General features: G+C 38.5%; 1 protein-coding gene and 2 long non-coding RNA genes across 4 annotated transcripts in view; 1 reads left to right on the top strand and 2 right to left on the bottom strand.

Annotated features, from left to right (window-relative positions):
* Nucleotides 1-23,411, bottom strand: part of LOC122574837 — a 96,503-nt gene that overhangs the window by 52,210 nt on the left and 20,882 nt on the right. The gene's annotated exons all lie outside the window — the stretch shown is intronic.
* Nucleotides 35-2,874, bottom strand: LOC122574826 (cytochrome P450 9e2-like). 2 transcript variants are annotated; one of them, XM_043742913.1, is made up of 3 exons: nucleotides 2,783-2,874; nucleotides 1,612-2,536; nucleotides 35-1,539 (listed from the first exon to the last, which is right to left on the bottom strand). In XM_043742913.1, the coding sequence occupies exons 1-3, from the start codon at nucleotides 2,864-2,866 to the stop codon at nucleotides 929-931; spliced, it is 1,620 nt and encodes a 539-aa protein (XP_043598848.1). In that variant the 5' UTR covers nucleotides 2,867-2,874; the 3' UTR covers nucleotides 35-928. The 2 variants fall into 2 exon arrangements, with proteins under 2 accessions (XP_043598848.1, XP_043598847.1); XM_043742912.1 differs by having other exon boundaries at nucleotides 35-2,536.
* Nucleotides 5,938-7,575, top strand: LOC122574839. Its single transcript, XR_006319205.1, has 2 exons — nucleotides 5,938-6,297; nucleotides 7,324-7,575. It is a non-coding gene; the product is annotated as an uncharacterized LOC122574839 (long non-coding RNA).

Below are 23,411 nucleotides of genomic sequence, written 5' to 3'. Positions count from 1 at the left end.
AAAATTTTTTGCAACAACAACAAAAATTGTATTGTTTCACTTTATCGGTCTTTTAATTATATCTCGTTTATTTGTCGACTCTTTTATCAGTGATAATAACAGATATGTTGCAGCTGTATACCATATACATGTCTTTGAGATCGTTTAGGCTTACACGAACATTTCTACCACTTAAGTATACATAAGTATAGATATACATATATTAGGTATATATAAGTATACTGCTATCGAACCAGTTAACCATTTTCACTGCTAATAAGTTTTATATATTGTTAGATTTTTCACCGGGGCTGTAAATACTTTTAAAATTTCTGTATTCAAGCTTTTGTAAATTACGTCAATCTTATTGGTTGTCTAAACCTGCACGTTATTCACTTTATGTATACTAATGGATTTCACTCGTGTATACAGATAAATATTTATTAATATTGTTGCTTGTCTGATAAAAATTCGTAATAAAATATACGCTTCAAATTCACATCAAAGAGACCACGATGCTATATTCGAACTCAAAAAGATACGCGAAGCAAATCAATTCTAAAGGTACAATACGATTAGTCTTCTTATTCAGAACAACCATTTCTCTTCGAGTATTCACAAACAAGCTTTCCTTCTTCTCTGGCAATTAAACTCGTTTAAAATTTCTCCTAGCAAATTTCTCTTCATTAATTCGTGCTGCTAACTTGGGATCTAAATATTACGTATTATTTGTATACCTATACTCCGATATATTTGTTCATTTTATCTTTCCACTGATCGATTCATACTGATTCTTCTTAATTCAAAATAATTCACTAATCTCATACAACTTCTTCATTCACAATCTTCCTTCAGCCAGTTCATACTGCCAGATTTTATCAATTTTACCACCTTATAAGATTTTAATAAAATTCAATTCGACGGATTAATTAAACGTTTCTTCGATTAATTAAATGTTTCTCGGAACTATCCGCAACCAAAATCCATTTTTCGCCGTAAGAAACACTCCTCTCGTCTTCAATTCCATAGGCATCGTCGTCTCGGAACAAACTTCGAGCCGGCAACGGGCAAAAATATGGAACAATGCGACTTTAGCCTCCATTAACGCGAACCTTTTGGCGATACAATTTCTCGGACCCATGCCAAATGGTAAATACACTCCGCTGTTAACGAGATTACTCTTCTTATCCAAAAATCGATCTGGATCGAAGGTATTCGGTTTCTCAAAATATTTTGGATCACGTTGGATCGCGTAAATCGGCAACCACAGATGAGAACCTTCGTTCATTACGTATGGTTTCGCTCCTGACAGAACTGGAGGTAGTTCGAATGATTTCGAACATTCTCGATCGGTGATAGGTATAATTGGATACATTCTCACTGTCTCGTTGATCACAGCGTCGAGATACTCCAAACGACTGTTGAATATTTCGAAAGTGAGCTCCCTGTTGGAATCGGCCAAAACGCAATCGATTTCGGCATGCAGCCTTTTCTGAACCTCGGGATTCACAGCCACTTCATGAGCAGCAAAGCATAATAGTCCGGATGTAGTCTCGAAACCTCCGAAAAAGAAGATAAATGCTTGGGCAGTGATATCATCAACGGTGAGATCCTTTCCCGAACCTAATTTACCTTTGGTTTCCATCATCAGCTGAATAAAATCTGGTCTGACTATACCTTTCTCTTCTCTGACTTTGATACTGTCAGATACCACTTGTTTGAAGAAATTCGTTACCTTTCTGCTTAATAACGTTATACCAAATCTTCTGGCTAATCCTGGGAATATTTTTATCACGATAAGTTTGAGAATCGTTACGCTGTGAATATCCAAAGCCTCTCTGCCTAAAGTATAAAATTTATTTTTTCGATCGGCCAATGAATCGATCACGATACCAAAAGCACACGTCGCGAACACATCGTTTGCATACCTGGTGAAGATGTCCTTCATCTCTACCACGTTCTCATTCGCCGGAAGGGTTGACAAATATTTTGCCATGTTTACAGCAGTCTCGGACATCAATTGAAACATGGATCTCATCTTACTGGAGCTGAAGGCTGGAGTGAATAACGACCTGACGTTTCTCCACCTATCGTCACGGAGTAGCAGCAGATTACTGCTGAAGAAGCTGTCTATTTGTTCGTTGATGAAATTTCGATGGTTCCGAAAATAGTCAAAATTTTTTATGGTAATGGATTTGATCAACTCTTCATCGCGAATCATCAAGACCGGTGTCATTCGGTTGTAGAGTCCCACGTATTTCGCGTCTGGTATCAAGTTATAAATTTCCTGAACCACGGTTGCGAATGACTTTCGCGTTAATATCGACTCCCATGTGCTACCTAGTAGAGGAAATGAGCTCTTGTGTGGTAGATTATATACCTCGAAAGGGTTCCGTGGCCTCAAAAGATAGTATATTCCCAGAATCACGAGAAGAATCGACAATATTACGAAGAAATCCATGATGATCGTGCGAATTGAGGTTAGGTTGAAAAGGCTACCATTAAAAATTCGTTGAGTCAATTTTTCGAGTACAACGGCATTCAAACGTATGGAAATCTGTAAGTTTAAAAGTGCTTTTAAGCTACGTAATTGGTCGAGGATATATGATTCATCGATCACACGATCGATTTGGTGATTACGAATCCAACGATTCGGTTCGATCATCAGTCGATTACAATAAATATTTAATATAATTGTCGTGTTATTATTTGATAATCATATCGTTCTTAAAATATTGGTGGTAAAGGTGAAAATAAATATTATTGGAATCGTTAAATAGCTTAAACAGCTTTAAATACTTACAAAACACAGTTTAGTCCAGTTGGATACATTTTCGAACATCCGTCTGTCGCGTGCAACAGCGCATACATACATACATACATACATACATGCATACGTATATAACGTCTGATATAACGACTCAAAGTTCACTTTTGTTTACATATACTGATAAATTAGAGCGCGCTGATGATATTCGTTCAAATTTCTAGGACGAAAACAATTTCTCGGGCATGTCTTTTAATTTGTTTAGACTAGATGGTAATATCTTTAACAAATATGTACATTCACTTTTACTTTTAACACTTTGACGGCCACTGTCAGTTAAACGTGATGGCACTCTGCCATTTGTCAGACGCCGTCACGTCTACGTGATTTCAGATTTTTGCTCAAAGTCGCTACTTGCGCATGAGGCAAATGATTTCCGTATTTGACAGTGCTCTATTGAAGAGAAAAGATTTACAAATGCACTGGAAAGACCGGCAATCTGTGAGTCTGATGATCCAGTGATAGTGAATGGTCAGAAAAGGATAATTTTTTGTAACTGTATGGGATTGTCAGCAAATAAGTAAATATAAAATAAATTAATATCATATGATAAAGACTTAATAATAATGATGGTTCAATGCGAGTTTCTCAGAAAGCATATCATAATTACATATAGAGCGGTTGGCAGTAAGATCTACGCCGAAATGCGTCAAAGTGTTAAAGATCGACGAGAAAGAAATGAAACTATTATTCAATATCTTCAATTCTTTCTTTTCTTCTTTTTGCTTCATTGACTCCTCTATTATGGTATCTCATGTGCACACATTTTAATTTTTAATTTTATATCAAAAAATGAAACAAACGCGGAGACGTAAAATTAAATATTACTCGAGAGTAAAATTACCCGCTTAATCGGGACGAAAAAAGATCAAAATAAAGGCACGTTGTCGTTCCATCGCATTGTCAATAAAAATATTTCTATCGGATATTGTTGAATCGCCGATCACGCGCGTAATATTTTATTATTTTAACTCGAGTAGAAATCCAAAACGAGGACATGTTATCATTCGACCTCGATGAAAATCACACGATCTTTAGAATGAATAATTTCTAAACCGCTACTTTGCGATGGGATATAATTAGAAACTCTTTGTGGATTTTCTTATATAAGTGGTGTATATAGTTACTTCTACAACTATCCAGAGCGACGGAACAGAGGAAGTGAAAGGAATAATATAGTAATTATTCTCTACCTACGTTGATGATTAACACACTGTTAGTTGATTCTCAAAGTAACGCTTATTGCAATTCTAAAGATGTTCATGTTAAATAATCACGTACAAGTTTGATTTTCCTAGTGGTCCGTTTTATTCGAAAGTTAAACTCGAAGGACCCGTTTCTGTAATATTACGCAACTGGGTATGTATTACGCGTTTAATCTCGCATTATAAATATTAAAGCAAAAGTTTTATTGGGAAATAATTTTTTATTTATTTAACAATTTATTTGAAATTTGCATTGGTAAGGTTATTCGCTTACGAATCTTTTATTCTTTTACTGTGATAAAATTTAAAAGACTCCCGAACAGACATTTCTCGCGATTTCTGACACCAACTTCCTTTCATCCATTGGTGATACCAGTCATCATCGTCCACACGTCGCAGTCTCATGCAAATAATTCAGTTAGGCGTGCCATGTTTCCATTTAACCTGGTTCCGTTCAGTTTAAATAAATTCCAGTGAAAATCTAAATTTATATGCGAGCTTGCCATGGAAATTAATGTAAATTCTATTATACGCGGAATAAGTTGGAAACTGTACCCGTGGTTAAAGCTTGATTTCTTAATCTCTCCTGTTTTCTAATATCGCGGGAATTCTATCTTACTACTGTTCCGGAAATACATTCTTTCTATCCATCAGATGGTATCACGATGTAGGTATGATTATTTCGGGTTACCGATATTTCAAAATTCTCCCAAGAAATCGGTCGAAATCCAAAAGAGACAAAATTACGGGATAAAATAACCACTAAACGGACATCTTTTCAATTGCTAGAATATTGATCAAAGAATTAATTAATCAAACGTACAATTAATTTAATAGCACGCGGAGCTTTCGTTTTGCGAAAACAAAACATTTCCGTCTGGCAGGTCGAAAACTTTTGCGCTATACTGTATGCATCCATTTTGAATCCATGGCAGCGTATTCTAAACGTGAGGCATAATCTCTACCGGCTTGATTTTGGCACGTATTCGAAGATGAACACCTACTGATTTCCAACAGCGCAAACGAACCGTCTGAATATGGGATAATATTGCGTGTAGTCCGATTACGAAGTTGCCTTAAAATATGGACGAGATATGCGTGTGGTAATAACCGACCCGGACGCTTTTGATCTGTTTCGACATTTCCTCAAATCGCTTCGCCGGATCCTAACTACCAAACTAAATCGCATCCCTCGTTTCGCAATCGTTTGTTTTCCAAAGCTTCATCCAGGCATCCTGGGCATTGTCCCATGGACAATTGAAATGTTCCACTCATAAAAGAAAAGATTAATGTCTCGGGTAGAATTTCAGCAAATACCGGTGCTTTTGCAGGAAATGCGCGCACTGTTTCTAGATACGAAGGCTGTCTTAATAAAATATTAAAGTGGAAATTCCTCGTACAACTCTCTCAGTTTCGCGCACCGATTTTAACCTCTCTTAAAACGATAAAAAGGAAAAGAAACAGAGAGATATAAAACGTTTTTTTCCCAAAAACCGAAACGTGCATCCACTTTTGCACAAGGAAACGAGCTTTCAGAGTGAAAGTTTGAGACAGGCTTACACAGGCTTTCTGATAAAGGCGAAAACGAGACCAACAGAGATAGAGAGAAAGAAAGAAAGTGGGTGGGTAAGTGAGTGAGTGAATGAGAGGGAGGGGAGAGAGAGAGAGGAGAGAGAAGGAAAACGAGAAAGGGCTAGAGGAACAAAATTCATTTGGCCAAATTAAACAGAGTTTAGCAATTTGCGCTTAATCCATTTGTCGGGGATCCGGCGTCCGTCAGACCGTCCGTTTGCTTCACATCTCTCTCTCTCTCTCTCTCACTCACTCACTCACTCACTCAGTCACTCTCTCCCTCTCTCTCTCTCTCTCTCTCTCTCTTCAACCCTCCTCTTAACACGACCACCACTATGCACCCTTTCCTTGCCCTTCCAACGTTTCACCTTAGTCCTGTCGATACTAATCCTCTCTGCCCCTCTCTTTCTCTGGCTTTCCCTTTCTCGGTTCTAGACCTAGAGAGTAGAGAACTCTGGTCTCGTTCTCTTTGCTTTGCATGATTCGCCGGGTGCCACTTTGAAACCGGGTGTCTCGCAAATTTCCGGCGTGCACAAGGGCCCCGTTAATAAATTGCAGGCCAGCCGTGTACGATAGTTGCTGCGGAGAGACAACGACAACGTGTAAACGGAAATTTCGTTTGCAGGAAGGGTAAAAGATGAGAATCGGCACTGAGGCGTACGCTGGACATCGCTCTCGATGGAACAACTCTTGCTACGTGTCCTTCCGAGAAAGGTAAAGATTACACTGTTTTCTCAAGCATATAGAACGAATCGGTCTTTAGCAGGTATTTTGTAAAGATTGGAACGACCTCGGGCGTGTTCCGTTTTTCTTTATCAAACCGCAGTCTCGGGACTCGAAATTACTTTTCCTCGAAATCGACTCGCACGAGTTTGAACATTTTTCCGATATTTTAGATTCTCTTTTCCATCTATTCCCATATCTACTTCACTTTAAGAATATTAAACAATTTACGATGAACCTTAGATTATCATTTGACATTAGACGAGATTTCTTTTAAATATGTCATTCTAGGATGGATAATTCTGGCTAGGAAGATTTCGTTAAAAGTTTAGTATTCTTTCGAAACAAAACGTTTCGATTATACGACATATTTTACAATGATATTCGAGTAAAATATTAAACTTTACGCAAAAAAATATACGTAACTTTCACAGTTTTCGTGAGACGTTTAAAATCATTTGAGAAAGTTGAACTTGCCTCGTGCTGTGTTCGTGAGATGTTATAAATCCTTTTACATATCTATTTTGAAAATTTCGAACTTTGTAAGTCGAAACGATACAGCAAATAAAATTTATAGGAATAGGAGATTAAACAGAGACTAAACTGATTCGTGGGCTGACCTATGGATCGCGTCAGCCTAATTCCTCGAGTGCCTCGAACGCAATAAATCTACAAGCAGGACGTAAAGATATATCGTCTCGACTTCCACGCCAAAGTGCGCCGTTTCCTGCCCATCCAAAAGGCAGTCTTTCAACTTCCTGAAGAATCAGATACCTCCCAGCTATTTGTCTTTTAGTTCCGAAAAAAATATCTGGCAAAGCAGATTCTCTAAAATATGTTTAAGACTGCACACGTGTTCAATAACGTTCAGTTTTCAATCATATTATCACATTAATTAGCAAACCTAATCTTTCCTATTCTTTTTATTAACCATCTAAAAAATTGAGAAATTCATCCCAGTAGTCGGTCGAATTATAGTAGAAAGAAAAGTACCTTTTATAATGCACTTTGTTTCAGGTCGATATTTCAATTAGCTTCGGAGACAGAGGACTTGAAAGCGGAGCGTGTACAGTACGAATAGATGAAAAGTACCGTGACCCAAATCTTTTTCTGGGAACACGTACGCGGAATAGTAACTAGTAAAAAGACATATGACTTACTATCTGCCATTGCCCACCGTACACGTGTGGACTTTGGGATAGGTCACTTAGAGTGAAGGTGCGACTGAAAGTCCTGTCGACATGAAATAAAAAGTACGTCAAAGAGGAATTTGTACTGGTCTCTTATTATATCGATTTTATAAAAGAAAGTATTTTTTGTACCAACTCGGAATATAAAGAGTTTAAAGTTTCCACGATTTTAATACATCTCATCTAATCCGTTTAATGATCGCGCCGGTACATATCTGTTTTTTGAACGTGCGGTAACTATACGGCGTCGAAATTGCTATTCAAAGTAATATGTAATTAGATTAGACGTAGCATCGTACGTATATCACCTCCGGCGACGTAGCTTTTTACTGAAGAAATAATTGTAGGATAATACAATTTTTAAAAATCGCGATATATCAAACCATGTTTGTGTTTCATTGGCGCACTACTAAACAGGAACGAGAGGGGGGGAGAAAAAAAGAGAGAGAGAGAGACAACTCAAAGAACTCCATAGCTCATTCCATAGAACACATTTTATCCTTCTACATTTGTACCCTACGCGAATCAAGTCTTTTAGCTACTGGTTTACATCGCACGAACCGGCTCCTATCTTATTATCACGGAATTGTTTTCAGCCCTCTTTCTCTGTTAGCCTCTCTGTTCTTCCTGCCTACCCTACTTCTCCATCTCTCTCTTTGTCCCTTGTCATTGTATCCCTATCCCAAGACCATACTGTGTCCTTCTCTCCTCTATTTAGAAAGATACTGGAAGCAAGCACAGCGGCGGAGCCAACTTAAGTGTATTGGCAGTTGCGTCCACCTTTTATTTTCATCCAATCGGGCGAGGACCTTTAAGGATCACTCCGTTGGAAACCAGCAGTAGAGTGCTCTTCGAACCGAATGTTTCTGGTTTCGGGGACTCGAGAAACTCTGCTCGACTCTTAAATGCATAGATCTTGCCCGTTTTAAAACAGCACTGAAAAAACATCGAGAAATCGTTCTTGCACCAAACCCTACTTCCTGCTACGTCGCTCATCGAATATGTATATTGCTTCTTGACGAGTTTTTAAGGAAGCGCTACAGAAGTTTTAATTCAACCTAGAAACGCTTTCGTGGCGATTATTCATCGAGTGATTATTCGTTTCGAAGATTTTCTAATGCCTTTTTGATGGTCTGTCATGTAAAGTGCTATATAACGACGCGCCTACTTTATTCTCAGCTACTTAACAAAATAGTGTACAACGTAAAATGAAAAATTTGTAGCCGAACTATCGTACCGAATGGTAGAAAGATTCCGACCTTCGATCTAGGAAATATGGTTCATGACGAAGTTCGAATCTGAATTTCTCCGCCTTGCCATCGTTTCCCCTCTCGTCATTGCCTATATCCGATTGAGATTGGAAAGGACGAAGGTAACTTTCGTCATAAAGACAAAATTTTTAACGATGTTAAATCGAAAAAGTTACCTCCTCGGTTTTTATTATCTTCCAATTAATCGTAGAAAATAGATTGCAAAATTGATCTTGGATATGGCCGATGTTAGAAAATTGATAGAGTACATATATTCCATGTTATTTTCCCTCTGTTTCCCAGATTTGCTTATTTTATTCGCAGAGTCTTTAAAATTACACGCCAACTAAAACAAAACAACACGTTCTTTTCACGATTGTTTTCGTGCAATCCAGAGCAGAAGAATGCACCAGTTGCTTCTATTACGAATGAACCGTTTATACCAAACGCTATGAAGCTGTCCTACATCCCGGGAAATTCATTTCATTATTCTCATTTGTTCGAACCAAGTGAATCATCCTTTTCCCCGATGGCATTACGGTTTTGGAGCGAGCCAGAGTGTATCGAGGGTCATCGAATAAATGCTTCACTCTGTTATTGCCGCCGATGCTCTCGTTTTCACGGTGGAAAATCAGTCGGACACGCGACACACACGCCTGCATTTCTAACCAAGGCGCGTTTCAATTAATTTTTCCAGCATTACAACCGCGGCCTATTCGCATCGTCTGTAAACCAATACCATGGTCCTCAAACGCGCGCAGGAACAACCGACACTCAACACACATATACACATGACCTATTATCTTCGCAGATTTCCACGGAATTCATGGAGGTTGTGTGACGTTCTATTATCAGTTTGCGTCACCGGGAAATTGCGCCCCCGTCAGCACGTCCTGTAATCGCGCGCGTTCGCCTGTAACACGAAGCGTTCCGTGCGTTTTGTAATCGCAGAACGATCATGACGGTGAAACCGATCGGTTGGAAAAACTCGATTGCTACTTTCGCTCGTAGAATTTATGACAAAGAGACCAACGAGTTGCCGAGGGTTGAACATGCGCTGCTGTGCCCTCTCTATTCCGAAAATTTACGACGATACTCTGTTTAGTGGAAATTTTACTCGATTAAATTGTTTCTTCGCACGACTCAAATGATGCGAGTTATGTTGCGCCGCCCTTGAGTTGCTTTAAAAACCAAATGTATCGCTCAGAAAATCAAATTGCAAACTTCTACTAATAATATTGATTCGATCGTGCAGCGAGATGAAACGATAAAAAGGAACGCGCGCGAAAAGATTTCAAACTCGTAAAAACGGCATATCGCGAATGTCGTTCGGCAATAAATATTCACCTCTGTACCTATAATATCCGCGACACATATTTCACGGTTTTGCCGCGTCCATTCGGCCGCTGGGGATACTCTAACGGAACGGAGAGAACACGCGATTCGTCGCGTGTCCACGTCCACGCGACTACAGAAATATTCAGATACTCGTGCACCAGGAGCAGAACCTTTCACGGAAGCCTTATTCCAGTACAACAATGTTCCATTAGTTTTATACGTTGTCTGCATGCGTTTATAGGCGCTCGGTGAAAAAGGAACATCGAGGACGAACCTGTCTCGAGGGCTATCGCGCTTTCGATCGAATTTCACCGTGTCTGCTTTTAATTAATTACTTTTTGATAATTATCCCGTTGCATTTTGTAAATTTCTTGATACAAACGACCAACACTGTAAAACATTGGATCTAATTTCCTGAAGATCTTTTCTTACAGAACAATTATGGCTTTCAAGAGTCCGATTCAAAGTCACAGTTCTTTTCCAATGTAAGAAAGAGAGTAAACGATCTGTATCTTATTGATTAAAATCTACAGATTACAGTAGATACTTTCCCAGCAAAATACAAAAAAGAAACGAAAAATTTACGAGTTTCAATTTAATTGTTTTTATCAAACAATGCTTTAAATTCGAGAATTCGTGTTCTTAGGAATTTTCAATGAATAATAAAAATAGAAAATAAGTAATTTCTTTTACATTATATGTAAAAATTATTATAATTAAAGAAATAATGCGTAATAACATATATGTAATTAATAAAAATCGTTTACGGATCGTTGGAAAGTTACCATAATCCAGAAGAATAAGAAGAAGTAGAAGGAGAAGAAGAAAAAAAGAAGAAAGAAGAATTCGTCTAGCAAGGATTACTTCAGGCCAGGTTGGCGACGCGTATTCTTGGGGAATTAACACACATTTGCGCTGTTATTGCTTGAGAATACACGTAGTTTGCCTGGTCGTTCACTCCTAAACGTCGCAACGATATCACGAACTTGTATTATACATAAACGATGTTTATACAGATTTCATGCACGCACTGCGATCGTCCCATCCGCGGGTGACCGCAGAAAAATCACATACGCATTAAATATTCTTGAGGTGCTACTAAATGTAGTCGAACGCTACCTTGCATGAACCACACACATTTTCCACATAAATTACTGACCATTGTAGCTCACAATATTCACATACATACACATAAAATAAAAGATGAAGAAATCAAAAGAAAAAAAATGTTTAATCTTATACTCGAAGAATTAATTAAGGTAATGTGCAATAATACAAATTAATGTACAGCCAAATGAAAAATTATGTTTATCGTGTTAAATAGCTATTTTAATGTTTTCGCTTCCGTTGCCAAAATGATGCTATCCTTGCAAAGTAGTTTTAACATTTTTAAACACATCTGGAGAGCAGCCTATTCGTTTTCTCAATAGGCATATCCAATCATGCTTTTAAAAGGAACACCTCAGATATCGTAACTGTCCCTGACTAATTTCGAGATCATTATACAAAGAAAACGAAAGCGTTGGCGAAGAATATCGTAAATCTTTTTCTGAATGAACTCTCCACTACTACATTTTTACGTAACATGTTTTAGCGATTTTAGAAGCTTGGTAAGAGGATAAAATAGTTCTGGAAGGATTTCTGGATGATGCTTCATTTCGACAGGAAAAGAGAAACGATAGGAAAATTGCATAAACATAGAGTTGCAGTTAATTGTAAATTTAGAATAGGTTTAAGTTATTTTGCTGTAGATGTTTTTCGGCTTTTTCATTTTTAGTTCCTTGAACTTTTTCATTTCCTTCATTTTTGTATTCTCTATTATCTCTTTAATCATTTTTATTTAATTCCGACGCAAGTGATTTGGGTGTGTAGCGTGTGTAGTGTGTACAGTGCGTGTTGTACGTATCGCGCTTATTGTGTACTTTGTTTGCAAGAAAACGGAGGCTATATTGAACATTTACTGTAATATAAAACGATTGCTATTTTTGGTACGACTTTTCTGTGAACGATCTGGACATTCGCGATACATGTGTAAAATCTGTATAAATATTGTTTATATGTAGTATTACTTATTGATTATTTATGAAGGCAAAAGATTAGAGGAAACATTAATTATCTCTACTCGAAAATTGAGGCCGTTTTCGATATGCTATTATGGATTTTAATTAGTAGGCAGTAATGTTGAATCTTCTATTTTTCTTACAAAACGTTATGCAAAATGATTTACGTCTTCAAATATCATAAACTTCTTCTCTATGGTTTGTTGGAGGTAAGCTGCTGCCCATGTATCGTTCGATTGAGGATCCCTGTACACTTCACTACTTAGGCTGACCTACTTTCGTTCATGTAAGAAGGTTTACTCGCGTACTAGGCGCAATATGTTTGTCGATTGTTAATTATCAATAACTAAAAAACAAAGTCGAAAATTTTTTATTTTTATCTTATTTTGGCTTCAAGAATCATCCCTTAAATTTCCTACCACTGTGGTCGAACACTCGATATTTTTTAACTCGATGACCTTTGAGTGGAATTCTGAACGGAAATTGATTAAGCATCTTAATTATGCGTACAATCGAGATTTATCGGAGATACAACATCGTACGATTTATATCTCAATGTTCCATGTCTCGACAGTTCTTATCGATCGAACCTACTCGCGCAGCATTATTGTATCTTGTTGTCGCGAACAGAAAGAAGAGTTTTTCTTTTTCGTAAAAAAATCTTTTTTGTTGTATAAAAGGCAAGCGGATGGAAGAAAATAAAGAGCGAGTTACCTTCTTGATATTTCTCCCTTTACGTTCCCTTTGTCCCCTTAAAACCCCCTCCTGATATATCTTTCGAATGACTGCAACTAATAATGAACGGCAATAATAGCTATGCCAGTAATACATCCCTTCATTATTGCGATGCTAGTGTGAAACATGAACGATGGAATCAAATTATTTTATTTTCTTTCTATCGTCTTCACGTCTTCCTATCGATGCGAAAGATTGAACCAATTGAAATGTGAAATACATAGTACATGCATTTCTTATTTTGGCACTGACTCTAATTTAGTATCGATATGAACGAACAAATCCAATTCTGCGTTACATATATTGAAATTATCAAATAGATTATATTTTTCGTGTTTCTTCGAATCTAGATTTCTTGAACGAAGATTAATCTTCATAAATACGGACGTTCTACTTGGAATTAATCGTCTCGAAAGCAGCGAAAATTTCAATAGTCATTATTTAGCTTATAAATTATATTTGACGTCGCGAGAGCTAATTAAATAGGATAAGTGTTTTAACGATACTCGAGTGGAGAGTCGAGCAACAGATTTCCTATATTTAGCGATATAACAAAATAATTTTCGAGATAATTACGTCTTCTGTACCGTACATAATCATCGCAAGTTTTTAAATCCTCTTGTATATTAATTTTCATTCAAGTATTACTCACATGAGACACGCGTTTTATTCATCGACTTATTCTCGTTTAAAGTTTACTCGATCAACCGACTTGCTCGATGCTCGTGATACGTACTCTGCGATTGTTGTTAAACAAATTAGCCGTTAGGCTAATACAAACTTTCTTGTCCTTAATCATGCGGGCTCGTTCAATTTTCGTTCTAATTTCGATTCATATCTGTAAAAGATCATATCGATTCTATTTTTCTGTTCTCTTATGGTAATGGTAAGGTATAACGTTCTGTGTAATGGATGTCGTCAAACTTTCGAGTCCATTTCTTGTGAAATTTCACAACATTTCAAAACATCGAACTGACGCATAATTATTTCAAAATAATTGGAAACGGTTTAAACAAAATTACTAAATCCAAATAACTTCAAATACCAATCGTAAAATACCAAAAGTGTGAAATGTTCAACGTCTGAAACGTAATACCATAGGACGCTTATGGGAACGAAATATTTTGCGTCTGGGAGAAAGGTACGGGCAGAGTTAGCGAACAGAGTCTTTCTCCAGAAAAGAATCACAGAAAACGGGGTGAGAGAGTTGGGGATAGAGGAAGGCCGGATGTAAGGTAGGGGAAAATACGGGGTAAGTTTCCGTGACGTGTAAATCACGCTTTACCAAGAGCTTTTGAGTCTGGCAGCAAGGTTCGTTGAAAAGTTAACAGGCCGAGGAATGAGAGAGGGCCGTGTTCCCTTGCTCTTGTGCCCAACATCGTCGCGTACTGCTTTTACTTAATGCTTTCTCCCAGTTTCTTCTCCAGAGGTGTTAAGTAACGAGCTTGTTGTATATGAATGCCACCGGCAAAAACGAAGCAATTCTCACCGGTGATTCTGTTCTTGAGTTACTTATTTTTTTCCATGGTGAACTTGCTTCGTCGGTGCCCGTCGTCGTTGGCGACCATGTTCTAACCAAACCGCGATGGGAGAGAATAGATGACGATAGAGTATGCTATTTTATTCGAGGGTTCATTTCTCAAATAATTATAATCAAACCTTTCCACGATCAGATGCTCCTTCGAAACCGCGAGACTATACAAAATATTACTTACTTATTTATTATTATATTATAATTTACTGTAAACTGAATTATTATATATTACTATATATTATAACGGAATAAACTTTTTGGCATAGAATGATATAATGTCAGGGAAACTAGTACACATACATATATGTTATGACGAAATTTGATACTGGCCCATTGTTAATGTAGCAAAAAGAAAACACACAACTGGTTTGGTAACATGAATACTACAGCCGCTACAACTTTTATCCACAATTGACGAATAGATAAAAGGAAGAAAAAAAATGAGATAAACTCGGATTAGCATGATCTATATGATATAGAAGATATTTTAAACATACACCCGAGAAAGATCATATTCTTAAATAGGATACATCCGGTAAAGGACGCGTGGAGCTCGACACGCAAGGAAATTTACAGAAAAATAGAGGTATCTTCAAACTCGCATGTGTCGCGATTCCTTTGGAATCGAGCATTTTTCAGGACTGGCTGGCGGATCAAACGAAAAACATTCTTGCCTCGGTACAATCGCGACCCGTGCACACATAGGATTTCCAAAGGATCTGCCGTCGCGTCCCGACGAAAAGTATTCGAGATCCGATGAATTCCGAATAAAGGAGGCGCAGCTGGAATCCTGGAAAGCGGAGCGACGCGGTTCTACCATCGTGCAGTCGCTAGATGTTCAATGCACCTGGAATTTCGAGCGCATCTCTCGCGTTACTTTCACCCTTACATCGCTGGAAATATTTCCAGTTACCTAAATATTTCCTCTACGAGAAAAAGACTGTTCCTCTTCGTTAAATGACCAGTTTTACGTAGTCTTTACTAATTTAGTTCCGCTCGTTATATTATTCTTATGGGCTTTTATTAGTCTGTTAAGCGTTATTAAGCTATTATATAGCGTTAAGCTATTTATTTTTCGCTTGTTACTTTCGACATAAAAACATTGTAATCGTAACAAAAATTAAATTTCAGTTTGAAATCGAAATTCAGTTAGGAATCGAACAAGCAATACTTCACGTTCGTCCAAATCTTTTTCAAAGAAATCGCAAACCAAAGAACTAGTAAATCTAATCCTAAATCTGGATACTGTAAGGAATCTCACAATTCCTCTACTTTGATCCAACCATGCCACAAATGGCGCCGTAGTTGATGCCCTAGTAACATGCTACGTAGGATATCGTCAGGCACGAAAGTGTTAAAGTTCCAAAAGGAAGAAAGGATTCATCGTCTATACTCTATGGATTAGGTTATGGTGCACATTTAGGAATACGGCTGCATCGGCTGATGCGAATCAGCCACGTGGTTGGAAAACGGAATGACGAGTCCGTATAGAAAGGCATTGACGCGGACGAATCTATATTCGCTATACACTCCAGGGACGGTCCTTATGAGAGATATCCTCAATTACTAACCATCAAAGGGATTTAGGAGCAAGACCAGATTAGTTTAAGCATCTTGTAGCAACAGCTGCTAGATGGGATTGAGAGAGATGCTGCCGAGAGAGCAAGCTGACAATGGATAATATTGTATGCAGTACCGAATTAGAGACTAATTAAACCTAAGTAGCTCTAATCATAGATCCTGTACTATGCTTATGTAACGTACTCTAATTGAAGATGTACATACTTAAGATCCTTCGTAGCTGTTTACTAATGCATTCGAGATATCCACGTAATTCCTATCAATCTTCTTGAGCTCTAAATATTTGCGAATGTCCTAGGCGATTTTGACCATTTCCTTATACCTTTCCTTGCAATTTCCAATCTCTTCCACGAAATAATCTTTTCGAAATCGTAGAATTAAGCTTTAATGTTTGCAGATTTTTTCGTTCGTATGGAAAATTTAGTCGATTCTAGTCTGGTTCTACGAAAAGATTAAAGCATTCCTAAGATTTGGTTTTCTCACATTTTCGATTATCAATCATATTTAGCCATTGCCAACCTATTTAGATAGCACAGTCGTTTGCATGTGATTTTCAGGGCGACAGAGTACAAATCGATTACGGGATACGGACCAGCTTCCTATGTTTCTACGTGTGTTCTACGTAAAAAACCGTACTTTGCATATTTATTACAAGGAACGGTTAGCACACGTCCCGCGGGAGACATTCGGCTTTAAACACCCGCTCCTTCATGCGGCTTATATTATATCTGCGAGATAGCGAGACGATCGATTGACGAGAAATACGTAATGCGTGCGAGGTCGACAATTATCGCGATGGTGGCCGAAGGAAGAGGACAGCCACGGTGGAAAAAGCGCAAGAAAAGCGATAACAAGTAGTTTCCTTTCTAGCGTTTGCTTTGTTATCCTCCGACGTCAGCTTTCTTCGCGGAACTTTGTCGTTTCGTCGTTCGCGCCTTATGTAATCTTTTCAGCGAGCGATACGTTCCAGGGAACGTGCAAAGGACTGCGGGTATAAATAGCTGGCAACTTTTGCGAAACTCCGCTAGAGAATATTACTACTGGCTGATATTCATGATGTAATTTATTTGACGAAGCGTACGAGTTCTTCACCCACCTTGGAAACCTGTTAGAAAAATATATTATAACGAAGCGATAGCCTTTCTTATTTGCTTATTTTACTATACAAACGTTCCTAACTTCAATGATTCGACAATTCTACACACCGGCTAAAAAATGCCAGACAAATCGATCGAATAAACGGTATTCTTATACAATTTGTCCTGACTCGACTTCCGTAAACCTTTGCTCCACTTCGGTCATTATTGCGTCTCATAATAACGTTGACTAGGTAGCTGCAAGCAGTAGCACCTTATTTAATAAGAGCAAGAAGTCCGTGCGCGTCGCTACAAAGCCAGAAAACTGTTTACCGAACCGGTGTGCTGCAATTATAATAATAATGCCATTGTTCTTGCAATCGGCGCGACGTGCACAAGGAAACGACGATGGCTCGCTCGCGAAACACGCCGTTCGAGAAGGCTGGGCAACCAAGAACGAGTAGACGACAAGAACGACAAGGAAAAGGAATGACGATGACGACGATGATAGAGGCCACCGGTGAAAACCAATGTCAAATTAGCAAATCAAATTTCTCCGAGAATTATTTCAGTGCGAGTTGTTAAACAGCCTGCGGCGGAACATGTACCGCTGCGACGAACCCGCGCGTATATAAGCATGGAAAGCTGCCGAATTTAATTCCGGTTGGTCGAAAAAGAAAATAAAGAGCAACCGACCGTGGGCCGACTCAACCCGAATCTGTCAGAAATTCTGACTTTAGCTTCTTTGCTCCCGAAAATTTTCATTAATGTAGTTAATTAACTACTAGCTGTTCGATGAGACGTTGCGTTGGTGTTCGCGTATCTCGAAAACTTTTGCATCTTTTGTGTTATTCTCAATGTATGAATGATGTGACAAGGTTGATCGAATAATCGACAGCCGATATAATTATTATTATACAAAGCTTCCGAACACATATGTATGAGCAAAAGTAACATTTCATCTCAAAAATACTGGACTAAACGAGATTGTCTCCTTATGTATTTGCTCGATGCTCAGAGCTTTCAGCGCATTAACGGAATTAATATGTGGACATTTTACCGTACTCTCGAATCACCGGTTGAAAATGCAAGCCTATTTACTTTCTGACACGTGAGATTACGCTAGACCCGTATTACATCGATTACAAAGACGTTCATGAATATTTAAATAGGATAGTGCAGTTCAATATCTCACGGCGAGCTGATGCGCCTGAATAGATAATGATGGCTACAATTTTCGAGCCACCCAGCCAGATGAAACGTTACGTGCGGCCTATGTTCTACCAGAAAATCATTCCCAATCTATCGATCGAGAATTTTCCTAAAGATCTTTTCCCAATATCCAGTTCCTCGAAGTACGACCAACATATACGTAGTCAGGCGAGGACGATTCTAACGATAGTAAACGATGTTTTATTCTCATTTCTTTTAAATTTCCTAAATTTGGTTTAAATTTCGTAAATTTCGCAAATGTATCGTTTGATTATTGTGCTATTTTTCAGAAAATGTTGCACCGACTAAAAATAAAGTGGAAGGTGGATGGAAATTTGTCTCCTTGTTAAGTTTTCACTATATATATATTTAGTATGTGTTTTGTACATTTTGTATATTTCATATTTTCATATTTGGTTTAAGGACGTATGGCCAAAGTATATTGCGTATTTCATATACATTTATTGTATTTATTTTATAAAATTCAATATTACTTAGATACCTAAATTTCTAAAGAAATTAGTAAAAGCGAGAACATTACACGAACGTTGTATACGTTACCAAATACAATTGCTACTAACTGATAATAAATGAATGTTAAGAAAGTATTAGCTAAAATTATTACCTAAGAAAAAATTGTGTACGAAATAAAGACGCTATCAAAAAACATTGTATCGTATTTATCGTGGAAAAAATCACACGCGTTCGACGATTAAACGAACAACCTTATAAAGAAAATGGAATCGAACGAATATTTCGATGGTAAAAATGAAATTTTCGTCTCGTTTGAAATTGTGAATCGTTATCGTATTTATTTTCACGTACAACTGCTCCTCTCTCGCGATTTCAGTACCGAAACTACGGTAACTCGATCCACGAAAAATCATTTTCGTTTCCCTTCTCCATTTTCGCTCGGCACGAATGAACCTGGCTACTCGCATAAGTGGATTCAAACATGTCGAATTTAACAAGTTTGCCAACGCAACCGTCTGCTGCTCGATGTAAGCGCTAACAAAACTCTAATGAGAACGAGGCCTCGAATTAAGCAGAACTCGGCGTAATTGAAATTGAACGAAATTGGAATTATCGAGAATTCGATTAACAGCCAACTCGAATTCACGGTGCGAGCGACTTTACACCGTATAGCAGCGTAAGAAGTCGTATTTTGAAAAATATATCTGGCACACATTGTCCGGAAAGAAATCTAAATATCGCAAGTATCACGATAATTTCGAAAAAATTATTCGAAAATAACTTCTAATTTTGAAAATAATTCCGACTAACAATCGCGTTAGAAAAACAGAACACAACGATGGATTCGAGACGAATTAGAAATATCCGATTCTTAACGGAATGACGTTCTTTTAAATCGTTCCATCCTCAAAATGTAATTTAATTTGCCGTGCGAACGACACATACGATTTCCCTTAGATCCATTCAAAGGAAACGCGTTTCAATCACCTTAACGATCGGCTATTTAGTACAGCTGCTTATTCCATGAATGGAAACGGAAGAAATTTTTGTGATTATTCCTGTCGTCAAAATCAGGAAATAATTTGTCATGGAATATAAGTATCGCGGCCCCAAGCTGCGTTTAACCTACTGTTTTCATGGTAAATGTACACTGATATACAATTGTATTTTCCAGTAGCAATGCCGGCTTAAAAGCTCGCTGATTTCCATGTGTTACAAATGCGACCGACTCGATTCATGCCTGCCATAAATTGCACGACATTTCGAACAGTAATTGTGGACACTAATTCTGTATTCGATTTGCAACGGATCGGGAAACAGGAGACGGAATTCCGACAAAAACGTTCCGGGCTTTTTGTGCTTTTCATTAATGTCATATGATTTGAAGCCACTTCAAAACTCATCAAAGGAAAATTATTCTCGATTATAGACCGTAATTCTAAATTTATGCAACACCCACGATATCTGACGAAATAAACGTTTACAAATATTACAGATATCACGACAGTAGAAAAAAGACGGAAGCTTAACGTTCCGAAGGAGAAAAAGATACATGCTGCTAAACGCAGTCAGTTCTTCAAATTACATCCACGCGAAACCGGAGCAAATCAATTTAAGAGAAATCCTCGGTTAGAGGTTACCGAAGAAATCCAGAACGAATAGACGAAGCTGATAGAGAAGAGGGGTTCGCTGACGGGTGGGTGGGTCGAGAGAGGGGGGACAACCGAACCACGTGAAATCATCGTCCCTGAGGGATCGACCAATCGTCGCTATACCAGCCTCCGAAGATAAACTCCTGGCACGTCTTCATTAGAGTTTTCTAGTCTATTTACGGGCATGGGGGACTTCTCTTATTACTGGACCAGAAACAACAGACCGGCTCATCGGCGGCGTTCGATCCGCATAGTTCGCTTACGTTTCGTTCTATTTCTCCTTGTATTTGTTCTCCTGGACTACGAATTTTCACGCTGTTTCGCTGTGTCCGACTCTTCGTACGTGTTCATTCCCCGTTTCCCGTTCGCTCCTTGTATTTTCAAGATCGTATCCCGGTATAGAGTGCAACGAAACTCTCGCTTAATCGTACTTTAGTCGAAACCATTTGTGACGAAGACGATGGAAATGCTCAAGGAACGAGCCAATAAAAGCATTCACTTTCTTTAAGTAATCGTCTTCGCGAGATGCCTCTTTTCGATGGAATACAAAGTCTCGTCGATCATTGGACAAATTGTTTGTTAGATAAATCCCCCCCCCTCTCTACTAGATTGTTTCTTAATAATTGTCAAATTACTTTACAGAATTAATTGATAAGATTTAATCAACCGCGTACAGCTTCAAGTTTATTTTAGTTTGAATTTCCCCCTATGGATAAACCGCGATTTGATCTTGCATTGTACGCGAGATAGGGCGTTAAAAAATAAATGTGTGTATCGTTTCTACTGTTCTCCATATTCCCCGTAATAAGAACCGATTTGCTCCATATTATACCCTACAGTTTCCCCGCAGCGAGGGTTCACCTAATAACCAGCTACTTACTCTTCCGCGTAATACTATTATAGATTAACAACGTTGAACTGTCACGCGCTTCAAACACTTTGTTATGCAACTTTCACCCTCGTGTAAAGAGGAAAATTTAAGACACGACATCCTAACCCCTTCGTTACGATCAAGTATAATTCATTTTTTTAAATAATTCCAAAGGAGTTACAATAAAATACATTATTGGGATAATGTAAGAACAGTTTTTAACTTCTGAACGATATCTCTCATCTTTATTATTACTATGTATGCATCACCGAAATTATCCTAAGAATTCATCCGTTACAAAATTAAAAAAGCTTGCCACAAAAAATACAAAATGAAAAGAAGCAAAAAGTAGCACCCATGGGTTATCCATGCCATTCGAAACATTATGATCATTATAAAAGCACGTCTCGATTCCGAAAAGGGGCATAATTATGCAACGCTGGGTAACGTGACACCAAATAACCAGTGGAACAGTTCGGAAACTAAAAGAGAGCAGAATCGCGGCTGAAATCTCTGCAAAACGAAACCATCCCCGGTATTATTATCAGGCTAGCCTTCCCCTCTCTTCAGTTAAAGCTACAATTTCCTAACGACTTTTAACCAAAGGGGTGAACACAGGGCCGGCCATGGATCCTTGGTCGAGACTCGGCTCCGAGAAATTGGAGAGTAGTAGTTTAAAATAGGGCAGAAAAGGTAGATGGTCTTCAGCAACCAAAGAACGTGAACAAAAAAAAATACTTCTTCCATGGGAAATTTCAATATCCTGGTTTGTGCTTTGCCTGCCTACTTGCCTTCTACGATCCACGAGGGAGGACAAGAGTGAGTAAGACAAAAGAAGCAGAGATGACGGAACGAAGGACGAAGGAAGGGAGGGGGGAATCGTCGCCCTCGTGACACTCTCGAGAGGTTCTTCTTCGTTCGTGACTCCAGTAGACATCGGGGGATCACTTCTTTCTGTTGGTCGGTTCTCCGGCGAAAGCCGTCTTTCGTACTGGCTAATTTAATTCTTAAACCGAGAGTAAGGGTGACCGAGTGTGACGAAAAAAATAAAAGGAACAAAGGAAGTCCACGAGCTTCTATGGGAAATGTGGGAAACCAGCGAGAGAAGCCATTGCCTTTTACGGCGTTTGGTGTATGCCTGATGATAATTGGTATAAGTGTTACTCTCGGCGAGGGATGCGCTCTTTTGAGCCACGCTATTTTCACTGATTCGCTTTTTTATGTCTCCGCGCGAACGCTTTGCTCTGTGGGATCAACGGCGTAGGAGAAGCAGACCTCGTTGTACGTTTCACGTTTGGCATGATACTATGTTCGCTATGGTACGCGGAAAGGCCTAAGTATACAGAGCAAAAGCAATGCGCGTTAAAGGGACGCTCAAAGGAAAGGCAAAACGATGGAAGATACTTAAATGGTCGTCGAATGTGTTTGCGTTCAAAGCGACGAACCCTGAATGGAGAAGAAACGTGTCGTTCTATCGAAGGAAAAATAGAGTTTTAGAAAATCTTTTTCTTCGTAAAGAGAGCAATCTTCGTAAATTTATTTGGGAGAACGATTACAAACGGGATGAAACAACATTTTTCGAGTTGTAAATCGAAAACCCTTTCTAACAATTTTCTCAATATTCTAATATTCTACCGAGATTCTACCGTTAAAAGTTTGACCAAAAGGTTGACAGCAGGACAGTCGATAATTGTATCTAAGAGTCTCTTATTTCGCATCGCCTCCTTATCACGAGTAATCTTGAAAGGATAGCTGTATACGAGAGTGAACGTAACCACGGATCGAGTAAATGCGTTAGACTGCGAAAATGGATTATTTACCCGCCTTTTAAGCTGCCTGCTGAGAAAGCCGAGGTAGACCCCGAAGACATCTTCTAACGACATTGCGGACACCAGTCGTGACCAGCTTCTTCTTCCAAAACAATGTTAGGACATGGAAATTAGAACCAAAGGGGCATCGCGATAACGCGCTTAAAGAGAAGGATTCATAACGTTTTAACGTCGAAGAATACTGAGGTATTCGAAGTCAACCACTTTGATCTTTTCTTTTATGTCCACGTAAAGTGTCACTTTAAGAGGTTTGTCAAGCCTCTTCGGCCGAGTTAATTTCCAAATCCGATGAAAAATCGATCA

The sequence above is a fragment of the Bombus pyrosoma genome, linkage group LG14, assembly GCF_014825855.1.
Source record: "Bombus pyrosoma isolate SC7728 linkage group LG14, ASM1482585v1, whole genome shotgun sequence".
Taxonomy (NCBI): Eukaryota; Metazoa; Arthropoda; class Insecta; order Hymenoptera; family Apidae; genus Bombus; species Bombus pyrosoma.
This window is presented reverse-complemented; position numbering and strand designations above follow the sequence as displayed.

Excerpts from the sequence above, each read along its gene's own strand:
- LOC122574826 (XM_043742912.1), bottom strand. The coding sequence starts at position 2,866 with ATGTATGTATGTATGTATGTATGCGCTGTTGCACGCGACAGACGGATG. Across the intron at positions 2,537-2,782 it reads ACTGGACTAAACTGTGTTTT|ATTTCCATACGTTTGAATGC; the intron begins GTAAGTATTTAA and ends TTAAACTTACAG.